Source organism: Pseudoliparis swirei, chromosome 5 (genome assembly GCF_029220125.1).
Source record: "Pseudoliparis swirei isolate HS2019 ecotype Mariana Trench chromosome 5, NWPU_hadal_v1, whole genome shotgun sequence".
Classification (NCBI taxonomy): domain Eukaryota; kingdom Metazoa; phylum Chordata; class Actinopteri; order Perciformes; family Liparidae; genus Pseudoliparis; species Pseudoliparis swirei.
The window spans coordinates 12,099,011-12,118,870 of record NC_079392.1 but is presented as its reverse complement, the minus strand read 5'-3'; the positions used below and the strand labels follow the sequence as shown (position 1 = coordinate 12,118,870).

The window sequence follows — 19,860 nt, the reverse complement described above, 5'->3', positions numbered from 1 at the left end:
CACCTACTAATCCTTCAAAAACATTTTCCGGTCTGTTTCACATTGGGTGCATGCACATTAATTATTCTCAACACTCCTCTTCATAAAATAAGTCAATGATCAAACATCTCCACGTCCCCTGTGTATACATGTACTTATAGTCTTATTCTGTTTTATTAAAACCGCGACATCACATGATCCCTCGGCCCCCTCATTTGCAAACACCTCCCCTCTCCATCTCTCTCGCACATACTTTATTGATTTGTGGTCCCAATTTACTTCTTGTAGGCATACAATATCTTTATTTTCGTATTTGGTCAAAATCGCATCTATTTTGGCGGTGCTCCGAAGCCCCCTTGCGTTAAGGGACACCACTTGCATCAGGTCAACAAACATTAAAAAAGAAAAGCAATGTATACACAAACAACAACAAACAGAACATGCATTCTCATCATCACATTTTTTTAAGAGACTTTTTCTTCCCTTTCCCCCTGGCTTTCAAAATCTGATCACCTTGCCTCTCTCTCTCCTCATCCGCCATCAGCTCACCCGTGTCCCGCGGTGACCCCATGACTGGCCGGTTGATCTGCGCCGCCGTCGCTGCCTCCCGCATCACCCTCAGTGACCGCACTCTGTCCGCTTCACTCAGGAAACCCGATCTGCTGAGCCTCTCTCCTCCTTTCAGCCTGCGCACCTCTGGTCCTCCTTTCTCCTCTGCTGCCGCAAGCGCGGAAAACGCTTCACGCTCTCGGACCTCCGCTCCTCTCACCAGCTCCGCCCCGGTCTCCTGCACCACTTCTCCGTCTACGTCCGCCGTCACCTGGGTCCCGTCGTCTGAAATCCTCAAGCTCTCGCCGCTCTCCGCCTCCTGCTGTGTGCGGTCCGCTGTCACCTGCTGTTCACGGTCCGCTGTCACCTGCTGTTCACGGTCTGCTGTCACCTGCTCAGCGCTGCCCGTCACCGCGCTCTCCGCATCGCTGGTACCTGCTTGGGAATTCTCCTCCTCCTCCACTTCCTCCTCCTCCTCCTTCTCTTCCTCCTCCTCACTGGAGGGGAGAGGGGAACGGGTCGCGTGACCACGGTCCCCACTCCCTGCACATTCTCGAGCATAGTGGCCCTGGTCCCCGCAGCGATGGCACGTGAATTCGGGGCACTCGCGCTGTATGTGCCCGGGCTGCATGCAGACGCGGCACGTCTTAAACTGCTTGTCGTGGAGCACGCGGAAGTACTCCGCTCCTACAGCAGTGCCAAACTTAGTGGAGTACGGCAGCGTCTGCACTTGTTCACTAAATTTGACCCTCAGGAACCTCGTCCCGTCGGCCACTCTCGTCCCCGGCCACATCCTCCGTCTTATCTGCGATGCCGCCATCACCCCCCAACTGTCCAGCTTCTCATAGATCTCCCCGTCCTCGATGTAAAAAGGCAGGTTCAGGAAGGACACCACTCGCTCGTCGTTGTTGAGCTCTCTTGCAAAAATTCTCGTCTCCCCTATTTTAAAGCCCTCAATCAGCCGAGTTTTACCTTCCAGGTTACTCATCGTCATCTCATAACTTTTCCCATTTAAGTGACGGCACGCGATGAGCGCACCGCACTGCTCCCTCACGCAGCTAATAAGTTCCATCGCACTAACCGCCTTCTCTCCCACCATCTCTACACACACTGTTAAATTCTTTTTTTCCGCTCTCCCTCCCACCTGGTCCGCCATCTCCTCCACCGTCTTCCTCTGTCCCTCATCCTCTCTCGTCGTCATAGTCACGGTCCCCATCATGTTACCGGGGTGGACAGCCATTAGCCGCAAGCTAAAAACACCTGCATCATTAGCAAGAAAAAAGAGGGAAAAAATAAAAAGTCTCCAAAACTAAAGAAAAAAGCCTCGCCCCAGACTGGATCCTTTCTGGGGGAGCTTCTTAAGAAATTCTATGCTAAACAAGCCCAAATAGGGCAAAGAAAAGCACGAAAGCCTATATAATCCGGAGAGAGTAAAAAAGGGCGTGTTGCATCGGGCGTGTTCAGGGTGGTATGGCCGTAAGCGAAAAGTGAGCCTACAGATGAGCCTTTTAAAGAATCGGAGACCCGATCTCCCTCTCTTTTTCTTTTTACTCCATAACATCCCTGTGAGGTTGACCACATTAGCGGCTGTTATACAACTCCTATTGGATTCTCAGCACTGATCTACACCTGTACGCACGTCGTCCTTACTTTTCATCACTTTGGGCAAAGACCTAAACCTTCCCGATCTCCCCTCCCCCCGTCGAAGAGAAAACACCTGTAAGCACTTTGCACCTTGCCCCCCATCCCCCGAAAAAGAGAAACCCCGTAGTTGGGGATGTACCATCGACTAAATGAAGCCTGCGGTTTTTTTGAACGAGTGGGAAAAGGCTTACAGCACCTGGTATTCCCAGGCGGTCTCCCATCCAAGTACTGACCAGGCCCGACCCTGCTTAGCTTCCGAGATCAGACGAGATCGGGCGTGTTCAGGGTGGTATGGCCGTAAGCGAAAAGTGAGCCTACAGATGAGCCTTTTAAAGAATCGGAGACCCGATCTCCCTCTCTTTTTCTTTTTACTCCATAACATCCCTGTGAGGTTGACCACATTAGCGGCTGTTATACAACTCCTATTGGATTCTCAGCACTGATCTACACTGTACGCACGTCGTCCTTACTTTTCATCACTTTGGGCAAAGACCTAAACCTTCCCGATCTCCCCTCCCCCCGTCGAAGAGAAAACACCTGTAAGCACTTTGCACCTTGCCCCCCATCCCCCGAAAAAGAGAAACCCCGTAGTTGGGGATGTACCATCTACGGATGCGGAAGGTTATGTTTTGATCGCCGTGTATTTATTTATTTATTTCTATGCGTCTTCCTCGCATAACAAACAAAGTTTTAAACCGAATCGCATGACATTTGGTGCGATGATTGGTTATTATCCGGGGACCATTTGATTACATTTTGGGTTCAATCGGGTCAAAGGTCAAGGTCAAGGTCATGGAAAGGTCCAAATCTTCTTTTTACCATAGCACGTTCAATTTGTATCCAATTGACATGCAACTAATGCCAACATGTTTAGAATTCAATGCCCAATCTTGTGATATGCAAAGGTATGCGCTCTATCGAGTGCCCATTCTAGTTTGTAAAGTAACTAGTAACAGATCAATTTAGCTGCACAAAAAGTACAACATTTGTTTTCAAAGTCTGATAGTGTATAAAGTAGCGCAACATGGAAATAATACAGAACCTCATAACTTTATCTCAGTACAATACTTGAGTTTGACATTGTTACTTTCCACCCCTATAGCCACTACATTATAAATAGTATAGAATATTGCTACAGATGAGTCAACTAATAAGTATGTTACAATTCATACAAAAAAGCCCAAAACACATACAAATACTAATTTCTACTGAGCCTTTTACAGTCATGTACAAAAGCAAAGGACTTGTATTACTGTGTCATGACCAGTAGAGGGTGCTAAATAACAAGAATGTCAAAACAGTTTGCTCACAAAAAATATAGTTTATCATTCACTATTTAATAATCGAACAATGCATTAGTGAAAACTATGATGAGAAATCCATGTTTGCTGGTCTCGATGCAAAATATATAATTTATAAAAGGAAAGCCACATTTCATCCACAGTTATTATTATTGTACCTAATGGTTCTGCAACTGAGTCTCATTTGTGTATCAGTCGACCAATTATTTCTTGGTTTAATTGATTAATAGTTTGGTTTACTGTAAACAGAAACTAAAAAGGGCCAATGTAGTCTAAAACCCAAACTTATTATTTACTTTTTGTTTACTAAGTAAACAAACATATTTACATTTGAGAGGCTGAAACCAGGTAGATTATGCTTTAGAAAATGATATATATAAAAATGGAATATAAAAATGTTTGCGGTTTACTTTTGTGTTAATCAACTTATTGATTGAGGAAATAGTCGTTGCAGCTCCAGCACCCAAGGTGTCACTTTTTAGACTCTTTAAACTTTCTGTCATGTACTTTATGTGTGAAAAGTATTTTATCTTACATTCTGTTATGAAATGTTCTGCAAGAGTTTTAGCTTTGTAATAACTAATTGCGATAAAGTTCTGACGTTCTGACAAAAAACTAGGCTGTAAATGTATAATATTTTAACTACAGGGCAGATCAGAAAATTTGGCAACCTTCCTGCAAGTTATTTTTGCACTAAAGCTGTTTGCAAACTTGATGATTTATGTACACTACCATTCAAAAGTTTGGGATCACTTAGAAATGACTTTATTTTTCAAAGAAAAGCACTGTTTTTTCAATAAAGATAACATTAAATTAATCAGAAATACACTCTCTACATTGTTAATGTGGTAAATGACTATTCTAGGTGGAAGTGTCTGGTTTCTAATGAAATATCTCCAGAGGTGTATAGAGGCCCTTTTACAGCAACTATCACTCCAGTGTTCTAATGGTACATTGTGTTTGCTAATCGCCTTAGAAGACTAATGTCTGATTAGAAAACCCGTGCAATTATGTTAGCACAGCTGAAAACAGTTATGCTGGTGATATAAGCTATACAACTGGCCTTTCTTTGAGCTTGAAGTTTGTAGAACAAAATTAATATTTCAAATATTAATCATTATTTCTAACCTTGTCAATGTCTTGACTATATTTTATATTCATTTGATAAATAAAAGTGTGATTTTTCATGGAAGACACAACATTGTCTGGGTGATCCCAAACTTTTGAACGGTAGTGTATGATTGCACATGTTCAAAAGAGAATACTTTGTTACTTTTATGTGAGAACTAGTGTTTGACATTCTGTTCTGCATTGTTCTTTGTACCATGCGGTTCATTCCTGTACTGCTGCTGTGATATTCAAACTTCCCTAAGAGGAAATTATAGACCTGTGAGCTTAATTAATGTAGCTGAGCGTGCCAACTTCAACATGTGCAAGGCAGAAGAAGTAGAGCATAACTTACCAGGTGTGATCACATTCCTGTGACCAATCATGTTTTAGACAGATGTTCGGACCCCCCCCCCCAAGCTCATTTGCATGCAAGGAATTATAAATACACGCATAAATAAATTAAGAAATACGTGTGGACACATAAATAAAGACATAATTAGATGAAGAAATGTAGAAATAGATTTATGTAATGATGTCCTGTTTAGGTACAACTTATATTTATTTGTTCCTATATTTATTTATTTATACATTTATTTATACATTTATTTATTCCTGTATTTATTTATTTGTTCATACATTTATTAAGCATTCATTCCTTACACTTATACTTGACAAGGGTGTACCTGCTCTATGACAATGACTACTTTCATTCATCACACCTGTTTATAAGTATCCCACTGCATTTTTCCTGATTGTTTCTGTCGGGGTTCTCCAAATAGGGACACATCGGTTAATTTGTGTCTTTAGTTACATATTGTTTAACAAATAGGAATATGTTTGTACACAACAATATTTTTATTTGTGTATTTCTGATCAAATCCGTCATCAAGAAAAAAAGTCGGAAAAAACTCCTTAGCCTATTAGTAAATTGATGTGCCTAGAATAAAAATGTCAAACAACAGTACTCCAATAGACTATCTGTTGCTTTAACTGGTGAGCAGGGGATGGTTTAAAAACAGTAATGGACACTAAAAATAGTATTACTGAGACTAAATGGCAGTTTGTTTTGAACCTTTTCTTCTGCTTTCGTATTTCGTTTGCGCATGCGCGAGAGCACAGCCCCTCACAGAATTCAACTGTTGACATGACAACAGGCGCTTACTGAAAAGTTCAAATTGAAATCTGACTTTCTGACGGCTAAAGTTTCCTCACAAAGCCCTTTATTAAAACCCATCGCGTTAAATTAACTGTTCGTTCCGGTGGATTCAGTTCATTTATCTTCCGGTTCAAATGCTGTCGACCTTCGACGGTGTCGCGGCAGCACCGGGGCGAGGAGCTGCGGAGCCGGGGACAGTGAGACGGAGCGACGGCCACAGAGGAGCCCCAGGGCTCGGTGTTCAGGAGTGGCCGGATGGATCCACATACGAGGGAGGATTTGTGAACGGATACAAACACGGCAAAGGGAGGTACACCTGGAGCAATGGAGAGGTAACGTTCATGTCATCTTTTACTGTCTCCTGTCGGATTTTCCTGAAGACTCATGCCTTATGTCCCTGTCTGCTCCTTTGTGTAGTTCTATGAGGGCTCTTTCTATAAAGACTACAGGCATGGGGGTGGACTCTACTGCTGGCCCACAGGCCACACGTTCACTGGCAAGTTCTATCTCAACAGAAAAGAAGGATATGGACAACAAATGTTGCCTGAAGGAGCCACCTTTAAGGTTAAATGGATACAAATATAAATTACATTTGGATAGTTTGCTTTTGTTTTATATTTTTTTCAAATATCAGTAAATGCCGTTCGACATCTCTCCTCTTCTCAGGGTTTGTACCATACTGACCAGAGGTTCGGGCCAGGTGTGGTTGGTCATCCAGATGGGCGTGAGGATGTGGGTCTTTGGCTCGGAGAGCGCCTGCTAAGGCTCTGTACCTCTGTAGAAGAGGGCTTCAGCCTGAAGAACTTTCATGAGTATGCTGCCTACATGGACCCAGCTGTCATCACAATGTCCATGACTCAGGTGGTATGTCCACTTTCTCACCCACAAATGAATATGTATGCAAGCCTAAAACCTCTTAATTTTCATACATATATTTTGTTTTAAAAACAATGTCGAGATCCCAGCTTAAACAATGTTTGACCCAGCAAAGAAAAGGTAACACTTCTCTCCTGATTGGATTCCCCCAAATGAACTCTACAAGACATATCATCATTGCACCTGTTGATTAATGTATCTACTAATTTATTCCTGAGCTCACCGAGCTGGAAAACACTGTATAAGCTAAACAGGAAGTGAAACCTAAATCATGGAGGCTTTCTTCATGCAAAATGTGCATATTCAGGCATAAATCTGCCGACGATTTTTAATTGACCTTTCTGCTCCTTTCCTCTCCTTAGCAGCCTCCCACTAGTGTTCTCCAGTCAGAAGCCAGAGCAGATTCTGAGGTAAAGTGTAGCTATAATGAACAGCTATGCATATGAGGTTTGTGACTTTAACCAAAACAGATTAATTCCCCCCCTCCTCAGGTGGATACGGAGAGAGATCTGCTGTCAGATGATTTCATCCTTCCCCCTGGTATGGAGAGTTACTCAACAGATGGGGATCACTTGCCGCTGCCCCCAGGCCGAAGGAAAGAGCTCGATCAGCACTTTGATGGCGAGCTGTGGGAGCCAGATGCTTATTCCTACCAAGGCTATAAGCGAGACCCACTCGCCCCCCTGCCCTTACAGCCCCGCATGCTGGCTCACATGCACAAACACAGGTCAGACATGCATACAAAAAGTATTGTTTGAGTATTGTTCCAAAAACACATTTTGTTGTCATGCAGTAAGGACAAATCATAATGTATATTATCATCTAGAAGTGTGTAGAGTTCTGTAAATGAGCTGAAATCATATTTGTGGGAATATAATGTGCGTGTTGGTCTCCCAGGCTACAGGCTGGAATTGTGGGCTGGGACGTGGCATCTGTTCTCGCACTGAACAGAGACAGTTTTGGGCCTAAAGGGCCTTTGGAAGTCAGCTCAGAGTTGTTGATCCAGCACGCCTCCAGAGGGGAACTGCAGACAGTGTCACAGATCCTCCAGACCGGTTTGGTCCACTGTGATGTCACTGATTCACAGGGACACAGTGCACTGATCGCTGCCACAGTAACACTTACTTATACTATTTGTTTGCCCATAGTTTCTTAATTTGTTTTTTTCCCTCATTTGCTGCTTGATTGTTATCCAATCCAGGTTTTTACAATACAATCAAACAAAAATAGATGGATAAATAAATAAATACAAGTTTTTCTTATGTTTTGCCGCTTTGACTGTTTTATTCTCTTGTTTGTATTTGTCAGGTAAATTGCCATAATGATGTTATCCAGCTTTTGCTGGATATGGGTGCCGATGTTGACAAGTTGAATTGTGAAGGCATGTCTGCCCTGGCTGTGTGTCATGTCCTCTACTATCCTTTCCAGTCTCTGCACACCACCTCGACTGAGACACCCTCCAAAACTCAAGTAAGATTATATTGAATGTTTCCTCGTAGTTCACATGTATGAAACCGTGTTTTGTACAGACAAATTCAACTAAACCACTTGCAATGTAATATGTCACAGGGCTTCAGGTCTCCATTTGGATGTGGGATCAGTCCCCAGATCAGCCACATGGACTTCACCACAGACACACCCAGGTAAAAGAACACACCTCAACTATAACAAAACCCTAGGCAACTGCACCAACCAGAGTCACCTATCTGAAGAGTAGGAATTAAGAGAAGCAAACTCACTGATACTGGTTTTGAAAATGTCGTATTCATAGTTACTCCCTAGAACAGTTCTGTATCTAAAACAAGCAGATGTATTCGTTTATGTTTCCAATTTATTTTCGTATTTTCAGGACCGCAGAAAAACAAACGGAGCACATCTCGCATCACAGCAGTAAAGTGTCCAATGAGTTTTGGGCTGGCATTAATGAACCTGAGACCCCTGCAGACGCAGGAGACCCACAGGAGGAGAGAAACGAGAAAGAGGGGGAAGGGGAGGGAAGAGGCTGCAAGGAAATGAGGAGAGAGGGAAAGGTAGGAGAGAAAGAAGAGAGCAGCAGAGGGGTGGATGAGAATGAGATCAAAGAGGAGGAAAGCGAGACGAAGAGCCGATGTGATCAAACATGGGAAAATGGAGAAAGTCAGCTGAAAGAGATGGAAAGAGAATTCAAGATGGGAGAGAGAGTTGAGGAAGATGTCGAGGAGCGAGTACAGAATAATCATGAGGAGGATGTAAAGGAGAAAGAAGAGAGAGGTGTGGAGCGCCTCATTCAGGTGTTGGATGGTCACATTGCACTGGGTGGCGTACAGTGGAAGGAATGTCGTGCTGAGGCAGCAGGAAGAGTTCAGGTAGAAGCCATAGATCCCATACTAACATTAGTTTGTAATTTGAAAAAGGTTTTTCAACTCACTGTTTTATACTCAACTCTGTCTAAAGCAGGGCAAAGACAAAGAACCGACCCCAAAGGCGACCTTTGACTCTGCCTGCTCCGTCAGCAGCTATAACATCCAGGTCACAGAGGACCTGATGCAGCGCTCAGCAGAGGCTCTGAGTCGCACAGGATTCCCTCAGCGCTCGGACACACAGGAGACTGTACGCAAAATGGCTGCCATGAAAATAGAGTAAGTTCTGTTTCCCTCCCTACTGTCTTTTCTAGTGCCGTTTGTTCTGTCCTGACTCGCCAGATTTTGTTTGTAATGTGACTGTCTGAGCAGACACCGTGTTCGTTGGACCACTCTGAAACTATTGCTGGAACGAGGAGCTGACCCCAATGCATCCAGGGTCCCCATGCCGGTTCTCTTTTTAGCCATAATGGCTGCTGACACTGAGGCCGTCAGGAGGCTGCTGCTGTGTGGAGCTCGCACTAACATTCCCCTTCCTGCTGAGGTTTTAACTTATTGATTTAACTAATTATTTGTTTAGCCACAGAGAAAACAAACAAGCATCCATAAACAAGCAGAGCACAATTGCCCATCATCGTCTCATCCTTTTTGCAGAGAAAAGGCCTTCATCCCCTACACGTAGCTGCAGCACTGCCAGGTCCAGCAGGTCCCAGGATCACAGAGTTATTGCTCCACGCTGTCACTGACCCAGATGCACGAGCATGCGACCAGAATGAGATCTGTGAACGAGATACGGTCTGCGTGTTTCTCTCCTTTAAGCCTGAAACCTTAGTAGTCATATTCAAGGTACGGGTGGAACTGGAAAGAAAAGGATTTCAGTCTCAGATGTTTTTTGTTGTTGTTTTTTTACAGTTTGTCATGAAGGCCCAGGAATCAGTAAACACCAGTAAGAACCCACAGGTCAAAGAGGGAGGCCGGACTGCGCTGCACATGGCCTGCCAGAGAGACAGTGACTATCGGGTCAGTACATGCTGTACGAGCACACTGATGAACCATGATGCTATTAACTCTTCAAATCTGTATCGTGCTGCAGACATGATAAATAATCATATTGAGTATATTTACCCAGTCCCCCAGAATATCAAAGAATCCATGTTACAGACACAAATACATTGTTTTCTTAAGTATATTGTAATTTATTTTTTGAATGACATGATTTACAATGCAAAGTAATAATTCGGCTACACCTTAAGTTTAATAGCTTTAACAACTACAGGATATACATTATTGCAAGGCAGAAAATCACATCATTCATGATAATACTATTATGTTCCATTTAAATAACTCTTGCCTATTTTTTCATGAAGAATGCCAGCAAGGTGGTAGCCCTCCTGCTGTCCCACAGAGCCCGCACAGACTTCCTCTGGAGTGGGCACTCACCTTTGTCCCTGGCTATAGCAAGTGGCAACGACCTGGTAGACCACACACACACACGCACACGCACACGCGAGCTACCAGAGCTTCACTTTGTCCTGAACCTGCTCCTCTTAACTCCCCAGGCAGTGGAGGAGCTGTTGAATGGAGGTGCAGATCCCAACATCCCCCTGGGCCGTGGGGTGGGCAGCGCCCTTTGTGCCCTTGCCAACGTCAACTACCACTTAGGTGGTAACAGAGCTAAGCTGGTACGAACATATACAGACACATAGCCATATATGTAGATGGATATGTTTGACAGATTTAACTGCGTAATAAATGTTCTATGTTGACAGTTTTTTTATTCTTCTCATGTGCACTCTTGTTTTTGGATGCAATTGATTTTGTCTCTATAGAGGTGTGCAAAGATAATTTTTCACTTAGAATGTGAATGTGCACAAATGATTTCTTTGACTTTGTTTGACTTAAAAAAACATGAATTGAAATGATTGTATTGTATCCATCAATGTTAGAGTTGTCAAAATAGTTAACGCAGACGTTTATCAAGTTGGAGCAAACAGCCATCTCTGTATTGAGTCATTTGAAAGTATGTGGTTGAATCGTGTGTATTTGTGGTTCTCTTTGATGTAGTTGGACACGTTGGCTAAAGCTGGTGCCGACATCTTGATGCCGGTGATGGTGGGGGATGTTGTGGGAACTGCAGTGGACTATGCACACTTCTCCTTCAACCAGGTACCTGAAACACTGGATGCACTCAAGTTGACTGAATTCAGTCTATTACAAAAGCCTTTCTGTCAATCATACTTTTGGAAACATAAAGATTATTTTTTGTTGAGACTGTGTCAGGTAGTTGTTGATTCAACTTTTGGTTCTTTTTGCAGCCATTGTTATTGGAGGAATTGTTCTGGATAGCATTATTTTGACATGCGTTTCTAATATTTTGTCCCTGTAGACACAGGAGTTCACATTATACTATACTAATATGAATTATTACATAGTATACACTCACATTTGTACAAAGAGAGAAAGTTTTGAGTACTTTGTTTTGATTGCTTATTTCTTCGTGGCATGATTTCATCTGAACAGCTGTCTGTATGTAATATTTTACTCTATAGGACTCGCGTATTGCCAACACTCCCTTTCACGTTCTGAACATGCGGGAGAGGGAAACATACACCGCACGACGCCAGCTGCTGAGCATGATGGGAGATCTGCTGAGAAAGATTGCTGGCCAGAGAGAAAAAGAACATTTAGAGAGAGAGCAACGCCTTACGTTGAAGAGTCAGTAGCTACATTTTTATTTGTTTTAGTTTTTTTAAGGCAAGACAAGACATATTGCTGTTTTTGAGTGTGGCTGTTATTTGAAGCATATGTATGTGTGCTGTATTTCAGTAACAGGGACAAGTAACACAGAGAGGTGTGTGTACACAGAGGCAGATGCCATTTCATCAAACATGCTCCTTCCCAGCTGTGAAAGTCTGTCACCCATAACAGAAAAGCAGAGGTACATATACACACACATTAATGTTCATTTTGTCCCTTTTTTATTTTTTTACTTTTTGTTTGTACTTTATCTAATTTGTAACATTGTTTTGTCTGAAAGTCCAGAAGCAAAACAAGAAAACAGAAATCTAACAGGAACCTGTTTCCAACTGGGTCAATCTTTTCTCAGGAAACCAGTGATTAAGTTCTGCTATCAATGTGGTCGCTCGGTGTCCGTGAAGCTGACTGCATGTAGCCGCTGCCGCAAGGTCTTCTACTGTTCCAGGACCTGCCAACTGAAAGCATGGGATGAAAGACACAAGGGAGAGTGTATCCGGGTGACAGGTGAGAATCAGGGTCTCTCCATCCAACAGTTGGAACCAAACAAACCCGACACACCAGACCCAAAACTCTACCATAGCTCAAACCTGAAATATCACGAAATAAGCTTTTAATAAAATGACAATGTATAACTTTTGTCATCGTGTTTTGAATCTCTGATGTATGTAGGCTAAAGTGGTGATGATGTACAATATCTGGGAAACACTCATTTGGTTGTATCTTTTGGTTGAACAACGCATGTAAACACTTGTCTTTGTCTCTCTTCAGCTGATGGACTCCAGAAGAGTGTTGCATTTCAATCCCCAAGAGGCCCCGGGCCCCTGCCTGTCACATGGAAATCCCACACACACAACAGGCCTTTGGGTGTCAAGTTGAAATTCCACAGACCCCTCAAGCCCATGGGCGTGGCAGAGGAAGTCTTGGAGAGCCAAGTCTACCTGAGCGAAAACTACAGCGGCAACTGATTGATACAAACATTTCACATACTTAATTACAGCGGAAGTACAACTTTCACAATTTAATAGTACATCGTGAATGTTTATATTTGGCTGAATGGTGATGACAATATTTTGTGCCACAATCATTTCTCTTTGGTATATTTATAACTTTGAGTTATCAATTTGTCGAGGTTGTGTGAGTTTTAACTCGTTATACATCAGTCTGATATTTAAATTAAACCGTCTGCGCTGGGAAAAGGTTCCAGTAAAGTCATTTGAAATAATGCATTCTGTGTTATCTTAGTTTTCGTTTTAAGTAAAATCTTCTTCAGAAAGGTAACTAATAAGTACAACAACTGTCAAATATGTGGTGGAGTTAAAGGTAGCATTGTCTTCTGTAAGTAGTATAACATGTAATTACTTGGAATGTACTTGGTACTATTCCTCTAATCTATCCTGTACTTTGTAAATCAATGTAAATACAGTTATTGCTATCTGTAAAATGTATTAAATGCAAAAACAAACCGTTTGAACATAATATTCTCATGAAGGCGTGTGTATCTTGATTACCGTAAATGACCTAAAGCTTCAGAGAGGTTGCATCACCGCGATGAGTCAACGGGGCGGAGAGCAGCTGCCACTGAACTCGAGGACTAAACATATCTTTTTGAACGCTCCACTAAAGGCAAACTGTTATTGTTTGAGGAGTCAAGAGCACCGAAACTGGAATATTTATATATTTAAACAAGCAGCTTCTCTGACTTTGCGAGTGGTAAGTGGGGTGTGTTGTGACGGGATATGAATGCGGACATGGAGGAGCAGGAAGACGAGCTGCTCGCCCTCAATAGTATCTTTGATTCCGAGGAGTTCGTCCGGGATAGATCAAGATCTGCCGGAGAAATCCGAGTATCCGTTGAGCTCCCTGCGGACTTCACCGTAACCCTGAAAGAAGGTCAATACGCTTGCCTCGATACATATGGTGTTGTTGTTGACATAACGACACAACATGTTCTCCAATATGTCCAAGAAAGTAAAACAATAACAATCGAGAATGAAACAAAGTGTTATAACTTCAGTGTCCGCACCGGGCTCTATGAAAGCATGAGAAATAATATGTAAACCATGTTATTGTTTGTTATTTTTCCTCAGGTGAAACGCTGAGGAAGTATGAGATATCATACCTTCCACCTTTGCTCCTCACCTTTGAACTACCTGAGGACTACCCATCCTCCTCCGCTCCCTCCTTCTCCCTCACCTGCAGCTGGCTCACACACACCCAGGTAATCAATAGAAGCCGAGCAATGTGGGTCAATTAAAACGGTATTGGTAGATTGCAGTGGGACAATAAAGATTACATCAGTCTTTTTGCCCTCACCTCCCACAGCTCTCTGCTCTGGGTGCTCAGCTCACCGATCTCTACCAGGCCACAGGAGGCGCTGTGGTGCTCTTCTCTTGGGTACAGTTTCTTAAAGAGGATGCCCTCAGGTTCCTGGACATCCATGTTCTGTTCGAGCTCCCCTCTGACGAACACAGCATCCAGGACGAGAGCCAGGACTCATTGAATGCTGCACTCTCAGAACCAAAGAATAATCAACAGTCAGTACCCACATATCGGCACAGTTGTAATGCCGTAGATCTTTGCAAAGCAGAACTCTCTGCACCGTCCTTCGAAGTTGAGCATCCGACCGGGATTCTTGCTGATGGACAAGATCCTTCAACCTCAGACTGGAGAAGCACAGACTCGATGGAGGCTGAGTGGACCCTGCACGCCTCCGAGTTTAAGAATGATCTGTCCACAGTGGCAGGCAAATCAAAGCCTTTTCCATCTACTCCGTCAGATCAAAGTGTTCAGGAAGATGTCCTAAATGACTGGGATATGCCAGCCCCATTGTTACTTCCTCCTGGGTCCTCAGACCCACTGGGCCCAAGTGAACAAAGAGCTGCGTCCCTGCCAATATACCCAAGAGAACCCCCTCAGAATGAAGGGCAAACACGCTCTGGCCTCTCGCTGACTCCGTCACAAGCCCTCCTGTCCAAGCTCTTAATCTATAATGCGGCTCAGACACAGAAAGCATTTTCCTTCACAGTGTTTGACTGTGGTGTGTGTTTCTTGGGTTTGCTCGGTTCAGACTGTGTCCAGTTGGCCGAGTGTGGCCACATCTTCTGCAAGGCCTGTCTCACCAAGTTCTGCACACTCCAGATAACAGAGGGCAACGTGAAGGCCGTCAGCTGTCCTGAGACGGACTGCTCTGCCACCCCGTCACCTTCACAGGTACACTCTTCTCCCTGCCAGCTACAGCTTCTTTCTCAATCTCTTAATGGTAATTATTTTTTGGCAACTTCATGATGCAAAATTAGTTTTTGACTACTGTGCTGAAAGAAGTACTTTGATCCTTAACTTAAAAGGACAGTGTGCAGGGTTTGGTTGCATCTAGCGGTGTCGTTGCAGATACTTAAATGTACTTAAAACATCCAAACTAAAAATACTCGTTGTATAAAATGGAGTTATATTATTATTGATGGTTTGACATCTAAGTATTGTTAAAATGATGAAGACGAATGTTTTAGATACTTTTTTATCCACTGTGTTGGACGTTTTTATCTAAAACAATGCATCGTATTTTGTAAGATGATAAGTTTTGTGTAATTATTTTTAAATCTATAAGCAACAAGTTCACTATAATAATATATGCAGTGGAGTAGACAATACAATATTTTCCGGTAAAATTGATTAAAATAAAAGTCTAAAGTATCATAAAACAGAAAGTACCCGCGAAATATTACCGAAGTACAGAGTTACTTTCCGCCACTGGTGGTGTATTTGATTTCTGGTTTCAAAATTTCTGTAGCAAATTTTTCTCACATGCATTTTCTTGTTACTTATGCATATATGCAGAGACACTGTACACCAAAACACACATCATTCAACAAATGTCTGCCATGTGTGGTAGGTGAAGAGTCTGGTAGGGGAGGAGCTCTTCAGCCGCTATGACCGTCTCCTGCTCCAATCTACTCTGGACCACATGGCTGGTATGTTTACCATTTATTCCTGTTCAACTGAGGATGTATTCAACACCCTTATACATCAGAATGACCAGAGGTAAGAATATAGCAGTTTCACTGAAGTCAAAGAATTGTATCTATTTATTTTCAGTGCATTAAAACGTTAACAAATTTGTATATTCAAGCCTGTGATTTAATTGTGACAATTTATTTTAACACCCCATTGTAAATGTAAACTAAATCAATTTTACATTGGGATAATGGAGGTAGGCTGGGATGGGTTCATGGCAGTATCTGTGCTCATGTCTCCAATTTCCTCCTCGTAGATGTGGTGTACTGTCCTCGGCGTGTTTGTGGGTCGGCCGTCATTGTGGAGAAATCCAGCGCTGCAGCGCAGTGCTCCGTGTGCAGCTTTGCCTTCTGTGTCGTCTGCAAGAAGAACTATCATGGAACAGAAAACTGTCCGAAAAGAGTAACGTATGCGAAGCACAGAAAGCCCATGCAAACCTGCCACAGTCACAAGGTACAAGCATACGTGTTTGTGCTTGGCTATATTTCTTTGTTTACATATTTTTTAACAAAACTCCTAGAATGCAGACTTCTTCATTTGTAAACTAGTGACTAAAGCTGTCAAATAATTGTAGTTCATTTCAACAAAAAAAAGTCATTTAATTTACCTCCAATTTGTTAATGAGTACAGTACTTGAGTGTGCCTCGTTACATTCCACCACTGGTTGGTGTGGACTGTAGATGCAGATGTGCATCTGACGCGATGTTCTGTTTGTGCCTCAGAGGGGTTGACTGCTCTGTGGGACGACTATGCCAGTGGCAGTAGGCTGAGGCAGCGCCTCCTGGAGAGCAGGTACGGCCGCAGTACAATGCAGGGCACCGTGGTGGAGTATCTGAGTGAGGACTGGATGGCCTTCAATAGCAAGAACTGTCCTCACTGCTTCTGGAAGATACAGGTATTCAGTTATTCACCGATCGGCCTCATTTGCACACAAACATACGAGCACACACGTGCGACTACAGACACATTATAATGTTGTTCAGACGATTTCCGACCACTGCGCCTTACGTAATGCATTATGTTGTGTTGTGCGTTGTAGAAGACCGGAGGATGTAACGTGATGACGTGCTCTCAGTGCGGACAGCTGTTCTGCTGGTCCTGCCTCACCAGGCTGCCATCCCATAGCGCCAACCACTTTGAGAACGGTGTCTGCTCTCAGTACCAGTAGGCCCTCTTCACTGCTGCCATTTTGACATGTCATATCAGGGTAAACACAGGTTTAATTAATGCATTGAAGTATGGTCCTGTTGTGTTTAGTTTGTCACAGTCGTTCCAGTGAGCCAGCATGCACAATACCAGGACTATATTAACATCATTACATCATTAACCTGCAAAGACATGTCAAAGAGGCTTCTGGGTAAAGGGTCTATACTCAGGGGTGCACATAACTTTTTCAGTGAGTTACTCAGGTGAGTACTGGGAGATGGTGTTTGGTACTCACTCCATATGTAGCGTTAGCTTTTGTGACGTCCACCTACGGGGGGGGGGTGCAAGTGACTTTTTCATCGGAGCTCTGCGGCACGCGAGACGGAGAGCGGAGAAGTGTTAACGCGACACGTAGAGACAGAAATGACATGCTGCTGTGTAGAGACGATCAATATCAGATCGGTCAAGTACGCAAAGGCGCGAAGTATGCTGTGTTCAGTTCAGTTAGATTTTTAAGTGCACTTTAAACAAATACCTGACAATGCACTTAAATGCTGATTTAAAGAAAAATAAATATGCCATTAGTTATAAAAGAAACACAAATGATGTTGAGCATGTTGCCAAATAGTTATCATCTCAACACAATTTAAATCCGCCAGTGGTGGAAGAAATACTCAGATCTAAATCCATGATCACTTATTCCATACATCATTATTAATTAGTGGATTTAGATTTTGTAATGAAAATATGAAGCTGCAAAGTAACTAGTAACAGATAAAATTAGCTGTGCAAAAAGTTCAACATTTGTTTTCAAAGTCTGATGGTGTATAAAGTAGCACAACATGGAAATAATCAAGAACCTCATAACTTTATTTCAGTACAATACTTGAGTTTGACGTTGTTACTTTCCAACACTATAATCAGTACAAAAAAGCCCAAAACACATACAAATACTCATTTCTACTGAGCCTTTACAGTCATGTACAAAAGCAGAGCACTTGTATTACTGTGTCATGACCAGTAGAGGGTGCTAAATAACAAGATTGTCAAAACTGTTTGCTAACTTAACAAGAGATCCCTTTTAGGCATAATAGGAAATGTCCTTTTTATTAAAAAAAATATTTATAAAATAAACGTTATCATTCACTATTTATGAATCGAACAATGCATTAAACTGAAAACTACAATGAAAACTACAATGAGAAATCCATGTTTGCTGGTCTCGATGCCAAATAAATAATCTATAAAAGGAAATCACAAAGTGTATCAAAGCCACATTTCATCCACAGTTATTATTATTGTACCTAATGGTTCTGCAACTGAGTCTCATTTGTGTATCAGTCGACCAATTATTTCTTGGTTTAATTGATTAATAGTTTGGTTTACTGAAAACAGAAACTAAAAATGACCAATGTAGTCTAAAACCCAAACTTATTATTTATTTTTTGTTTACTAAGAAAACAAACATATTTACATTTGAGAGGCTGAAACCAGGTAGATTATGCTTTAAAAAATGATATATATAAAAATGGAATATAAAAATGTTTGCGGTTTACTTTTGTGTGAATCAACTTATTGATTGAGGAAATAGTCGTTGCAGCTCCAGCACCCACGGTGTCACTTTTTAGACTCTTTAAACTTTCTGTCATGTACTTTATCTGTGTAAAGTATTTTATCTTACATTCTGTTATGAATTGTTCTGCAAGAGTTTTAGCTTTGTAATAACTTAATTGCGATAAAGTTCTGAAGTTCTGACACAAAACTAGGCTGTAAATGTATAATATTTTAACTACAGGGCAGAGCAGCAAACTTAGCAACCTTCCTGCAAGTTCTTTTTGCACTAAAGCCGTTTGCACACTTGATGATTTATGTATGATTGCACATGTTCAAAAGAGAATACTTTGTTACTTTTATGTGAGAACTAGTGTTTGACATTTTGTTCTGCATTGTTCAATGTACCATGTGGTTCATTCCTGTACTGCTGCTGTGATATTCAAACCTGCTCAAGAGGATAAATAAAGAACCTCTCCATCAAGCTCACCTTTTTTATTTTCCAGCGAATGTTATCCAAGTGAGTAATGTCATGGTATTACTCAGTCATAGATACGAGAAGCAAAGACTGCTGGGAAATCTTTTAGCCTCAGACTCCTCAACGTTTAACACGTTATAGGCACTATTCTTCCGAAATGCAAATTAAAAACAAATTTGAATGATGCCCTTCAAATGGCACCCTGCAGCTATAATTGTTTGCCATTTTGCATGTACTCACTGATTGACTTCCTATTTTCAAATGCCCCTCCCTTCCTCCCCTCCTTTGTTTTAACAGTGGAACAAAGTTAACTAAAAATACTGAGTGAGGTGTGTGTGTGTGTGTGTGTGGTCTTACTGGCCGGCTGGTTGACTGGAATCGGAGAAGTCGGCAATGTGTCTGTGGTTGTCAGGCCTCTTTTTTTGTGGTGCATGTGAGATATAAAAGGCAAATTAAAGAAAAAGGCTCTTAAAAAAGAACAACATCACGGAGCAAAGCACAGAACCTATAACCCACTTAGAAACTAGAAAGAGCCATGAAACTAAACAAAAAATGCCGATCAAAAAATATTTGACTGCAGTGAATAATTTGAGCCAGGTAGGAGTCAGGTGATAGACCTTTTTAACATTTGGACATTGCAGAAAACACACAGGTGTAACAACGACATGAGTAACAGCCCTGCACTTGAACGTCTCTGTAATATAGACCTTACTTACTGGACAACATAAACTAAATCTAAATGGGCCCCTTTGAATTTTATTATTGGGTCAATGTGTGTCCATGACAGGAACGGGGACTAATGCTGTTGGTCAAGCAACAGAATGTCAATCAAAAGGTCATTAAAAGGACATTTTGAAATTCCAATGATTCCTTGTGGATCAGCAAAATAACAAATATAAGATGATAAGTGACTTTAGGCTAATTACAATTCTGGATGATTCTCGATTAAATGAGTAGAGTTGC

The 19,860-nt window shown here is 42.1% G+C and overlaps 1 protein-coding gene, 1 non-coding gene and 1 pseudogene across 7 annotated transcripts; 2 read left to right on the top strand and 1 right to left on the bottom strand.

Moving 5' to 3' along the window:
• Positions 1-2,356: 2,356 nt before the first annotated feature.
• On the bottom strand, positions 2,357-2,475 carry LOC130194545 (5S ribosomal RNA). Its single transcript, XR_008831874.1, has one exon. It is a non-coding gene; the product is annotated as a 5S ribosomal RNA (ribosomal RNA).
• A 3,301-nt stretch (positions 2,476-5,776) lies between these two features.
• On the top strand, positions 5,777-13,195 carry ankmy1 (ankyrin repeat and MYND domain containing 1). 6 transcript variants are annotated; one of them, XM_056414554.1, is made up of 20 exons: positions 5,778-6,071; positions 6,157-6,303; positions 6,406-6,600; positions 6,981-7,025; positions 7,107-7,342; positions 7,513-7,729; positions 7,924-8,085; positions 8,185-8,258; positions 8,465-8,960; positions 9,049-9,233; positions 9,327-9,498; positions 9,609-9,749; positions 9,867-9,974; positions 10,322-10,429; positions 10,514-10,636; positions 11,019-11,120; positions 11,504-11,669; positions 11,781-11,892; positions 12,061-12,215; positions 12,480-13,195. In XM_056414554.1, exons 1-20 carry the CDS (start codon positions 5,874-5,876, stop codon positions 12,674-12,676), a joined length of 3,339 nt encoding a protein of 1,112 aa, XP_056270529.1. In that variant the 5' UTR covers positions 5,778-5,873; the 3' UTR covers positions 12,677-13,195. The 6 variants fall into 6 exon arrangements, with proteins under 6 accessions (XP_056270526.1, XP_056270529.1, XP_056270528.1 ...); XM_056414553.1 differs by having other exon boundaries at positions 6,406-6,603; positions 6,978-7,025; XM_056414551.1 differs by having other exon boundaries at positions 5,777-6,071; positions 6,406-6,603; positions 6,978-7,025; positions 9,052-9,233; positions 9,609-9,974.
• An 85-nt stretch (positions 13,196-13,280) lies between these two features.
• On the top strand, positions 13,281-18,903 carry LOC130193804 (E3 ubiquitin-protein ligase RNF14-like; annotated as a pseudogene).
• The last annotated feature ends 957 nt before the right edge of the window (positions 18,904-19,860 follow it).

Excerpts from the sequence above, each read along its gene's own strand:
- ankmy1 (XM_056414549.1), top strand. The coding sequence starts at position 5,874 with ATGCTGTCGACCTTCGACGGTGTCGCGGCAGCACCGGGGCGAGGAGCT. Across the intron at positions 7,343-7,512 it reads GCTCACATGCACAAACACAG|GCTACAGGCTGGAATTGTGG; the intron begins GTCAGACATGCA and ends TTGGTCTCCCAG. Across the intron at positions 11,893-12,060 it reads CCCATAACAGAAAAGCAGAG|GAAACCAGTGATTAAGTTCT; the intron begins GTACATATACAC and ends ATCTTTTCTCAG.